At 38.8% G+C, this 12,653-nt stretch overlaps 1 protein-coding gene across 1 annotated transcript in view; it reads right to left on the reverse strand.

The window, feature by feature from the left end:
• klhdc8a (kelch domain containing 8A) overlaps positions 1–12,653 on the reverse strand; it is a 128,942-nt gene that overhangs the window by 9,201 nt on the left and 107,088 nt on the right. Inside the window, exon 7 of the mRNA XM_061728774.1 lies at positions 1,924–2,072. Coding sequence (XP_061584758.1) covers positions 1,924–2,072 — 149 coding nt within the window. The remainder of the gene's footprint in view (positions 1–1,923; positions 2,073–12,653) is intronic.

Here is a 12,653-nt window from a genome sequence, read left to right on the forward strand (position 1 = left end):
TTGAATTGAATTGAACCAGTATCATGGAGCGGAGGGAGGACAGCCGGGGGCGTGGCCGACCTGTCAAATCTGGCAGGATGGTCATGCCCTCATAGTAACAACAGCTGATAAGACATGTCACATTCCATCCCGTGACACTCTGAAAAAGGCGGAATTCTGCCGAAACTGTCAGAAAAGTTTGAAGGTAAGACCTCGGATACCTGTCTGAACAAAAGAAAACCACAAAGTTGATTTAAACATGTTTAACCCAATACTCTCTCATAATTAAGACAATAATAAGCACAGTGCAAAGACTTGAATAATTCAATCCGTCCCTTTATTGGGAGATTACTTGGTTGAGAGTATGGTAAAGCTCTAAGATGTTGATTGATTCTTGTGTTAAATAGTGATGGATAATGTTTTATTTAGAGGGATTAATTTTTGCAACACATTTCTGTACATATGAATGCAATTGACCCTTTGTCAGCCTTCTGATTGGTCCCTAACTGACCAATTAGAAAGAACATTGCTACATCTGGGGCAGAATATTCGGTTGAATATCGGGTTTGAAAAAATAGCCGTCTCTCTATTTCACATCACTGGAAAAAGAGTTGTTTCTACTTGCCTTGTATCACAATTTAAATCACTGGATTATTCTTTTAAAACTTTGTATTCGTAAAAAAGGAACCCTTTGGAACACACTGTACACAGTGTAGTGAGGGTGCAGCGTATTTATCCCCAAACTGGCAGAAATCTGATCTGTACTGCCAAAACAAAGTCACCTTGACAGCAGGCTACAACCCATAGCTACAACCGCAAAAGCGTTTTATTTATTTATTTTAAAATAGTTAAGCGGTTTGCTTGGGGCATTTGTAAAAGTGACAACCGTTACCCAGAGAGAATTGGAGGAATGCATTTCATCCCTTTCCCAAAACTAATGGTAAATTACGAAAAATGTCTGCTTTGGATAAATCTATGTGGACGGACCGTTCCACCATGCTATTAGCTCAACTAATCAAAAGATCTTGTTTTCGCCGAAAACCTAAGTTTTTATATTTAGTTCCTGTAATTTTTATTTGGTACATTAATTAGAAATAAAGTGACGTAAAATCCTGTTTTTACAATGGGAGTGGGCGGGAGAGATGACAGTTTAATCAACCTAGCAACAGGTGCGGTTTGACAAAGGGTCAATTATGATTACAGAAAAAAAAGCTTTTAATCTCAAGGCAACTCAAATTTTAAATGTCAAAGATGAGCTGCAGGTTATTTACGTAGAATACTACCACATATTTGAAAACCTTGTTTAAAGCTGCAGGAAATCTAACAAAAATCCTAAATTGGGTGCCAACTGAAAAAAGTAAAATAAAATAAATATAAAATTAAATTAAATTCTAAAGGGGCTGAGTCTGGATTAATTGAGTTTAGCAGAGCTGTATTGGTCTTTAGTTTTCTCTGTCAGAGACCCCAGGCTCCAGACCACTTTAGAATACCACAACACTAGCACCTAAATGAACTTGTAGTGGTTATGTTTTTCACAAAGAAAAATGGCATATGGAATAAAAAGGATAATCTCAACATTAAGAGTGAGGTTATTGATAAGATAATAATAAGTAGATAAACTGGTTCACTTGTAACAGTTGGTTGCTGTCAATAACAATATAACTTATATAAACCATTAACTGTCATTTGTGTGGAACTTTTATACCAGGGTTGTCCAAGTCTGGTCCTTGAGGGCCGCTGTCCAGGACGTTTTTGAAGTTTTCCTACTTCAAAACACCTGATTTAAATGCATAGATCATTATCAGATTGCCACCAAGTTCTGCAAAAGTCTGTTAATGTCACACTCATTTGAATCAGGTGTGTTGAAGAAGGGAAACATCTAAAACATGCAAGACAGCAAATGTTGAGGACCCGAAATGGGCTTAATATAGTGCCATGGTCTACCTGGTTGACTCCTCCTACCACAAGGAGTCGGTCTCTGATGACAATGGAAGAGGCAGAACATCTGGGAAAATTCATAGGGGCCAACTTCTCCCACTTGTTCCTCTGAGGATGAAAGGCCTCTACTGTGTCAAGAGCTGAAGGCTCATGGCCTAAAGAAAGAATGTGGACAGAAAGACACACACGGACACACACTTATCAAAGCCCATGAACATACCCAATGGTTTTAATAATGATAATAATAATAATAATAATAATAATAATAATAATAATAATAATAATAATAATAATAATACCTTTATTTATAAAGCGCTTTTCAAAAACAAGTCACAAAGTGCTTTACATGCAATTAAAAACAGGTAACAAATAATTAGTACAATATTAAGATAAGACACAATTGAGAGATTATAAAAACAGACAAATAATACAGTCAGTTAAACGCAAGTCTAAAATAGTGAGTTTTTAAAAGTGACTTAAAAGAAGACAATTTGTTAGCTACTCAGATCTCCTCCGGCAGGTCATTCCATAAGCGAGGGGCTAAAACAGAAAAGGCCCGGTCACCCTTGGTCTTTAAGTTAGACCAAGGAATGGCCAGGAATGAGCCACCAGAGGATCTCAGGGTGCGTTCAGGCTCGTATGAGGTCAGAAGGTCAGCTATGGAATCAGGAGCTAGCCTCATACGAGCCTTAAAAGTAATAATTAAAATTTTTAAATCCACTCTAAAACGAACTGGGAGCCAGTGAAGGGACTTTAAAATTGGTGTGATATGTTCTCTCCTGTTGGACCGGGTAATGAGTCTGGCTGCTGCATTTTGAATTAACTGTAGTTTATTTAGATTTTGCTGAGTGAGGCATGAAAAAAGTGAATTGCAGTAATCTAACCGGGATGAAATAAATGCATGTATAACTGTCTCTAGGTTTTTTTGATGAAAGAAATGACCTGATTTTTGATATTTTTCTAAGTTGGAAGAAGCATGATTGGACAACGGAATTTATATGCTGGTCGAAATTGAGGTGTTTGTCAAAAATAATACAGAGGTTTCTACAAGAAGTGGTGATGTTGGATGAGAGGGGACCAAGATGGGAAGAAATATGATTTTGCGATGAGTCTGGGCCTATGATGACGATTTCTGTCTTCTCTGAGTTAAGTTGTAAAACGTTTGATGCCATCCAGTTATTGATATCTGCAATGCACATGTGGAGGTTATTTAGTTGATTGGAGTTGCTATTTTCAAAGGAAAGGTGTAATTGTGTATCATCGGCATAGAAATGGTATTTAATATTGTGTTTTGTAACAATATGACCTAGAGGAAGCATGTAAATGGAGAACAGTAATTGACCGAGAACAGAACCTTGAGGAACTCCATAATCTAATGGTGATGAAGATGACTGAAAATTACCCATTTCTACACAGAAAGACCTTTCGGACAGATAAGAACGGAACCAATCTAAAACCAACTCTGAAATGCCCACCCATGTTTTAAGACGCTCAATTAAAATATTATGATCAACAGTGTCAAAAGCCGCAGATAGATCCAAGGAGTGTTGACCACGATCAGATGCTAAAAGAAGATCATTTAAAACCTTAAGAAGTGCCGTTTCTGTGCTCTTAAGACCTAACTTATATTTTTTTGTTCAAAGATATAAAAGTTTTATATCTTTGAACAAAAAAGATCAGAGAAACAAAGAAATTGAAACAAAGAAACAATTTTAGTATCAACTTTGTTTTATTAAAACAAAGTTGATACTAAAATTGTTTCTTCTCCTTTTTTCCATATGAGAATCGATAAGAGAATCGATAAAGAATCGAATCGTTAAGCAGAATCGAAAATGGAATCGGAATCGAAAAAATCTTATCAATTCCCATCCCTATCCAGCACACAATCACCCACAAGATAGAAATAATATGGTGATATTATACATTTTCTGAAACTGTATATGAAAGTGAGTATTGCTGTACTTGTTTTTTATGTCTCTGGTATTCCTAGGTGTCACAGAGTTAATACAAATAAAAATAACATAGGCGAAAATGGTGAAAAATTAACATTCTCTGGGGTTTCTGGAGCACTATTGACCTCCAAGTATGTCAGAAAAGTTCAACTTTAGGTTTGAAAGACAGCTATAAATGTCTCCTTTAAAATGATACCAAACACAGTATTATTGGAACTTAGGAATTGCTTGATCTATGAGCCTAAACCAGGATAGGCAACAGCGTTTACAGTCCAATTTACCATATGGGGTGGCCATCTTGAATTCAATTCAATTCAATTCAATTCAATTTTATTTATATAGCGTCTAATACAACAGAGTTGTCTCTAGACGCTTTACAGAGACCCATACCCAGAACATGACCCCCGAGCAGTTATTACATAAACAATGGCAGGTAAAAACTCCCCTAGTAGGAGAAAAACCTTAAGCCAAATGAAATGTGGGAATATAGAAAACCAGGGGTCTAATTTTTTTGGCATACAGTGGATTCTGGTTTGGGACACACGGATCTTTCCAAAAATGCTGTATGCCATCTTTTCCTCAAAAATGCCTACAGGGTTACATGATTCTGAAGTTACAGCCCAGTCTATGCTAAAACCTGCTCTAAAACCCGACTGAAATCTCTCGAAGAGGTCATGACCGTTCATAAAAGAAATAATTTGATCTGCCACTACTTTTTCTAAAACTTTAGCGATAAATGGTAGTGGAAGTTATTGAGGATACTGTATCTGGGTTTAGTGAGGGTTTTTTAAGGAGAAGTTCAATGACTGCCATTTTGAAATAATCAGGAACAAAACCAGATGAGAGTGATGAGTTGAATAGTTCCAACAGAATTGGACAGGCTATGGCAAGGGTTTCTTTTAGGAAGTGGGTAGGAATGACATCGCGAGAGCAAGTTAAGTTTTTCATTTTGGAAATTTTTTCAGTGATATTTTCTATTGTAAGCAGGTCAAAGGAATTTAAGGTACAATTGATGCTAGGAGGAGAGGGTTCAGAGACAGGCAGGACAGTAAGTGAGATATTGTTTCGGATGTTTTTGATTTTATCTACAAAGAAAGAATGAAACTGTTCACATTTGTCAGTTGACGGTTCAATAATGGCAGGAAGTGGGCTTGAAGTACAGCTTACTACATTGAAAAGTTGTTGTTGATGAGGTCATTATAATATTTTTCTCTTGCCAATTTCACTGCGGAATTAAAAGTCTTCATTAAATCTCTTAAAATTTGGTGGTCTGTAGGCTTTTTGGAAACCTTCCATTTTCTTTCAGCTCTACGACACAACTGTTTCAGTGATCTGATATCATTTGTTAGCCAAGGCTGAGGTGTGGTTTTATATTTTTTGATTTTTAAAGGAGCCACAATATCGAGAATATTTTTACACGTTGAATTAAAATTATTAGTGGCATCATTAATATTCACAGAAGAGTTAAAACCAAGGTCAGCGGAGGCAAAGGCATCATAAAATTTAGCAGCTGAAGTACAGTTAAAAATGCGTGAGTATGAAGGAATAGTGTTGTTATTGTTGTTAATATTCTGAATGTAAGTATGAAAATGAAGTGATTTATGATCATAAACAACACTCACTAGGCATACAACATCACTCATTAGAATGCCATGATATAAAACCAGGTCAAGAACATGTCCTTTATTGTGCGTAGGTCCTGTCAGAGCATGAGAAAGGTTAAAAGTATGAAGTTATTTTAAGAAATTGGCAGCTAAAACATTGTTAGGGCAGCACACATGGATGTTAAAATCACCTAAAAGCAAGATATCTTTGTGTTTTGGCATGATAATGGAGAGCATTTCATAAAATTCATTAATAAAACCAGAGGAATTTGGTGGCCTGTAAACTAAAACACATAGCGTTTCAGATGAGCCTCTTAAAAGAAAGCACAAATACTCAAAAGATAAAAACACACCAAGATCAATCATTGAGCATTTAAAACTGTTTTTATAGAACACTACCACTCCACCTCCCCTGCCTGAGGCCCTGGGTTTGTTAAAATACAAGAAGGCAGGGGGAGCTGTTTCAACAAGTGGCACAGTGTCATCTGTTGCCAACCAGGATTCAGTAATCATAAAAAAGTCAATATTATGGGAGGTAATAAAATCATTGCAGATTTGTTTTGTTCTCTAACGAACGAACATTAAGAAGACTAAAGGTGATGGGCAAGGGAGGAGGAGGAGGTACATAACTGGGCTGACATTGGACGTGAGATAGTACTTCATGATTGGCACTTCTGTAGGAGGGAGGGTTGTGAGGCTGTGGTTTATAATTACAGGAATGTATCTAACATGGTGATGTAAGTTATAAACCATGCTGTGGGGTTGCTCTGGGACACTATAGCTGGTATTGAAGGTTTTATTTGTTAAGGCAGGCCATGAGGTAGCAGGATTCTAACAGAATTGGGTGTCAAAGTGAATTTATTTGGGTCATGCTGGGGGGTGAGTCAGGACAGGTTAGAGGCTATGAAGTTGATAATGTTTGATGTGAGTTTCCTGGTTCCCTTATGGTTTGGGTGTATGCCATCAGATTTATAGAGATCATTTTTAGTCCAGAATGAATCAAAATTACTGATAAAACCATAGCCTGTTGCTGTGCAGAAATAATCTAACCACTGATGGAGGCCAAAGAGACGGCTGTAGCGCTCAGATCCAGGCGATAAGGTGGGTAGGGGACCAGATACAATGCAGCGTTTTCCCAAACTCTCAATAGTTAAAGCCAGTGATTCAATGTCATGCTGAAGCTTGATTGATTGTCTGGAGGACATGACGTCATTCACCCCGCAATACAACTGTATGGACCGAGGGGTGGAGGTCATCAGTGTTGGGGAGAGCTCAATTAAATCAGCTACTTTTCCACCAGAAAGACAGTAGGTAACAGTGCCAGGAAGTTTAACAATAGAGAAGTTTGACAATAGAGTCGCCTAAAACCATTACTTCTGCTGTGTGAGTATATTCGGTGCTACTGTATTTGGCGAGTTTAGGAGAGAGCTGGCGATTAACCGGGCTAGCTGTGTTAGCTACGTTAGCACTGCGGGAGGAGGCGGCTTCACGGTCAGACAGGGGGGCGTTGGCTGTATCAGCGCCAGCAGGTGCACGAGTGTTGTTTACCCTGGGACTACTGCACGCAGATGCTGGAGCTAAAAGTTGGGGACGTTTAACAGTGGAAGAGCTATCTCGGGAATTGCAACTGCTGGGCGAGAGGCAGCGTTTGGATGAAAGTTTAACTTCGGGAGCATGAAGAAGAGAGGACGTTAAGCCATCGGAGAGTTCAGCGAGACGAGCAAAGTGATTGAAGAGCTGAGGGATTTTATCATCTTCACTGGGATTGTAGAGGGGGAGAGAAAGCCTCCTTCTGCTTTTCACCACCGTTGACCAGGATGAGCAGCCGGGAGCGGAGGAGTCACAGTCCGGCTGTTCCAGCCTGGCCAACCGAGAGGAAAGCTCCTCTTGTCGCAACCCAGTCTCATATAAAAACGTACCCTGGCTACGTTGGTCCAAAGTGCAAAAACGTAGAGGGGTTACAATATTAGCCCTTGAAATGTATAACTGTTACATTTTTCTAGCCCTTGAAATGTATAACTATTACATTTTTCTGCCTATTCGTTTTGCGGCCAAGTCACGTGACTTTTAAGATTCTGGCCGTGATACCAACAAACATGGTGGACATTTTTCATTTTTGAGTGAAAAAAATCTATATTTTGAGTTAACAAACACGGTGGACATTTTTCATTTTTGAGTGAAAAAAATCTATATTTTGAGTTCGTTTCTGCATAGAAATGCGTTTTGATTACATTTATAGCAATACATATTTCAATTTCATAATATTCACTCAATAAATGTACATAATCTCTTGCTTGCTCTGGTTGCAAGGTTTTTTCAGATCTCGTCAGAATACCCTGGCTACGTTGGTCCAAAGTGCAAAAACGTAGAGAGGTTACAATATTAGCCCTTGAAATGTATAACTGTTACATTTTTCTAGCCCTTGAAATGTATAACTGTTAAATTTTTCTGTCTATTCGTTTTGCGTCCAAGTCACGTGACTTTTAAGATTTTGGCCGTGATACCAACAAACATGGTGGACATTTTTCATTTTTGAGTGAAAAAAATCTATATTTTGAGTTAACAAACACGGTGGACATTTTTCATTTTTGAGTGAAAAAAATCTATATTTTGAGTTAGTTTCTGCATAGAAATGCGTTTTGATTACATTTCTAGCAATACATATTTCACTTTCATAATATTCACTCAATAAATGTACATAATCTCTTGCTTGCTCTGGTTGCAAGGTTTTTCAGATCTCGTCAGAATACCCTGGCTACGTTGGTCCAAAGTGCAAAAACGTAGAGGGGTTACAATATTAGCCCTTGAAATGTATAACTGTTACATTTTTCTAGCCCTTGAAATGTATAACTGTTACATTTTTCGGCCTATTCGTTTTGCGTCCAAGTCACGTGACTTTGAAGATTCTGGCCGTGATACCAACAAACATGGTGGACATTTTTCATTTTTGAGTGAAAAAAATCTATATTTTGAGTTAGTTTCTGCATAGAAATGCGTTTTGATTACATTTATAGCAATATATAAATGTAGATAATCTCTTGCTTGCTCTGGTTGCAAGGTTTTCTCAGATCTCGTCAGAATAATGTAAAACTGGAACTTTTTAATAACGTGAAATCGTTACATTTTTGGTTGCTGGACAGTGCTGTGAAAAAAAATCAATATCTTGAGTTAGTTTCTGCATAGAAATGCGTTTTGATTACATTTCTAGCAATACATATTTCAATTTCATAATATTTACTCAATAAATGTACATAATCTCTTGCTTGCTCTGGTTGCAAGGTTTTTTCAGATTTCGTCAGAATACCCTGGCTACGGTGGTCCAAAGTGCAAAAACGTAGAGGGGTTACAATATTCAACCCAGTCTCACAGGAAAACGTGGTACAGGCTACGTTGGTCCACATTGCAAAACGTGGCCAATGTTACGATTTGCCCTCCTAAAACGTGAGATGTGAACGCGTTCCGTCGCTCATTCATTTTAATAGGTTTCGTTAGGTTTCGTTTCTGTCACGTGACTTTCAAGTTTTCGGCTGTGGAGGAAAAATAAAATTGCTGCCATTTCTTTGATTCTCGGTCTAAATTGCAATATTTTAAGATAGTTTCGCCATGAAAAGCAGATTTTATCATATTCATAGCAAGAAATATATTTTGGTTATTTTACCCTCATTTAATGGATCTTATTGACGGAAATGTATGAATCATGTGCTTGTTTTACTTCCTTTGAGTAATAAAACCACCAATTCTCTTGCATGGCCCCGTTATTAAAATATATGCCAGGCCCAGTGCTTAATTTGTAAAGTGGGAGGTCCCGGAGCGCAGACGATGAGTGGCTCCGGTGCGAGAGAAAAAAAAACACACACACACACACACTGTTGAACTGTCCGTTTTGACATTAACGGCGATTTTCACAATGATATCTGCAACATTTCTTAAGGCAGAAACACCACTGTATCATTGTTAATTACACAACATTAGTGGGTTAATTTCCTGCACATCAATTTTCATGTCCCTTCGATTGTGAGAAAAAAAAAAGAGTTGTTTCACGCTGAGAGCATCATGCCAGCCAATCAGAATCCTGGAAAAAACATCAACAAATGACACGTGTAACTTCCAGGCTGATTTATGGTTCCGCGTTACACCATCGATTATGAGATGTTATTAATGCTCAGTAGGCACAGGAGGTTTGTTATGTATTGTTATGAGGCCTATTTCGTGTCTATTTTTGAACAGTTCACTTTGAGCTAGGAAGCTGAAATTCTTATATGTTGTTTGGGGGGGATCCCCTGATCAGACAGACGTTAGTTTGGTGCAGATCAGACCTGTACTTTTCGTTGGGCGGGGCTTTGAAACGTCACCTTTTCCAACATTCGAACGGACACCGTTGCCACAATATTTGACCAAACCAAGTAAAACTCGACCTGTGGCCTCCATATGGGGCTTAGATTGGGCTTGCCAAGTCTCAACTCTGTGAACCCTCTGCAATGCCAACTAGCTCTATGGAAGTCGTACAGCCACGGTACCAAAAGATCCTAGCAAAGGGCCTTCTGCATTGCAACATAGTCAAAAATCAGTCTCCCAGCTCAAAGCGTTAGTGAATTATTCAAAAAACACACAAAAAAGGCACCACACACGGTGACCTTTGGCACTTCCGAAGGTCGCATGGGTCTGGACCTCGGCACAGTGGATGACAGTCACCTCCTGATACAAAGTCTAGAATTTCAGCCTCTTAGCTCCAAGTGTTAGTGAACTATGCAAAAAAAGACACAAAATTGTCTTCGCAGGCCGAAAAGCAACAGACGCGGTGACCTTTGACACTTCCGAAGGTCACACAGATCTGAAAATCTGCACAGTGGATGAAAGTCACCTCCTGATACAGAGTCTAGAATTTCAGCCTCTTAGCTCAAAGCGTTAGTGAACTATGCAAAAAAAGACACGAAATGGTCTTCGCAGGCCGAAAAGCAACAGACGCGGTGACCTTTGACACTTCCGAAGGTCACACAGATCTGAAAATCCGCACAGTAGATGAAAGTCACCTCCTGATACAGAGTCTAGAATTTCAGCTTCCTAGCTCAAAGTGAACTGTTCAAAAATAGACACGAAATAGGCCTCATAACAATACATAACAAACCTCCTGTGCCTACTGAGCATTAATAACATCTCATAATCGAAGGAGAACTAATTAAAACGGATGTCCTTAACATGAACCTATTGTATTATTGAATTATCAAGAACACTTTCGTGTTTTTGTGTTTAGAAATGTTAAAATAGTTATATATAAATATAAATTAAAGCTGCAAGCAGCGATGAACGGGACCTCGCGCGTGCAATTTGACTTGGATGATGGTGATGATGATGATGATGGTGGTGGCGATGATGATGATGATGATGGGGATGATGGTGATGATGATGAGGATGATGATGATGATGATGATGATGATGAAGGTCATGATGAAGATGATGATGATGATGAAGGTGATGGTGGTGATGATGATGAAGGTGGTGATGGAGGTGATGATGGTGATGATGATGATGATGATGGTGATGAAGGTGATCAAGGTGATGATGATGATGGTGGTGGTGGTGGTGGTGGTGGTGGTGGTGATGATGATGATGATGATAAAGATGATGATAAAGATGGTGATGATGGTGGTGGTGATGATGATGATGATCACATATCGGCCAATCAGCTACTAGTATCACTTCCGCCGTAGGCTCTGCGTTGGTGTAACGCGGAACCATAAATCAGCCTGGAAGTTACACGTGTCATTTGTTGATGTTTTTTCCAGGATTCTGATTGGCTGGCATGATGCTCTTTAGGCTTCAGAACGTCACATTATGCAACAGAAACTTCACCAGCGTCATGTGTGCGACCTGTGTTTACAATTAGTTTGGCCACGGTCAATATTTTCTTGTATTTTACCTGTTTAATATTCTAAAGTCACACTTAAAAGTAACTCCACTTCCCTGTCACTCCAAATGAAAAACTCTCGTCCCGTTTTGGAAGTAAAGCCTGAATTATGGTCCCGCGTTAAATGGACGCAGAGCCTACGGCGTAGGGTACGCGGCGATGCACGCCTTTACGGTGTGCGTCGCCGCGTACCCTACGCCGTAGGCTCTGCATTGGTGTAACGCGGAACCATAAATCAGCCTGGAAGTTACACGTGTCATTTGTTGATGTTTTTTCCAGGATTCTGATTGGCTGGCATGATGCTCTCAGCGTGAAACAACTCTTTTTTTTCTCACAATCGAAGGGAAAAACATGAAAATTGATGTGCAGGAAATTAACCCACTAATGTTGTGTAATTAACAATGATACAGTGGTGTTTCTGCCTTAAGAAATGTTGCAGATATCATTGTGAAAATCGCCGTTAACGTCAAAACGGACAGTTCAACAGTGTGTGTGTGTGTGTGTTTTTTTTTTCTCTCGCACCGGAGCCACTCATCGTCTGCGCTCCGGGACCTCCCACTTTACAAATTAAGTACTGGGCCTGGCATATATTTTAATAATGGGGCCATGCAAGAGAATTGGTGTTTTTATTACTCAAAGGAAGTAAAACAAGCACATGATTCATACATTTCCGTCAATAAGATCCATTAAATGAGGGTAAAATAACCAAAATATATTTCTTGCTATGAATATGATAAAATCTGCTTTTCATGGCGAAACTATCTTAAAATATTGCAATTTAGACAGAGAATCAAAGAAATGGCAGCAATTTTATTTTTCCTCCACAGCCGAAAACTTGAAAGTCACGTGACAGAAACGAAACCTAACGAAACCTATTAAAATGAATGAGCGACGGAACGCGTTCACATCTCACGTTTTAGGAGGGCAAATCGTAACATTGGCCACGTTTTGCAATGTGGACCAACGTAGCCTGTACCACGTTTTCCTGTGAGACTGGGTTGAATATTGTAACCCCTCTACGTTTTTGCACTTTGGACCACCGTAGCCAGGGTATTCTGACGAAATCTGAAAAAACCTTGCAACCAGAGCAAGCAAGAGATTATGTACATTTATTGAGTGAATATTATGAAATTGAAATATGTATTGCTAGAAATGTAATCAAAACGCATTTCTATGCAGAAACTAACTCAAGATATTGATTTTTTTTCACAGCACTGTCCAGCAACCAAAAATGTAACGATTTCACGTTATTAAAAAGTTCCAGTTTTACATTAT

The sequence above is a fragment of the Cololabis saira genome, chromosome 8 (assembly GCF_033807715.1).
Source record: "Cololabis saira isolate AMF1-May2022 chromosome 8, fColSai1.1, whole genome shotgun sequence".
Taxonomy (NCBI): Eukaryota; Metazoa; Chordata; class Actinopteri; order Beloniformes; family Belonidae; genus Cololabis; species Cololabis saira.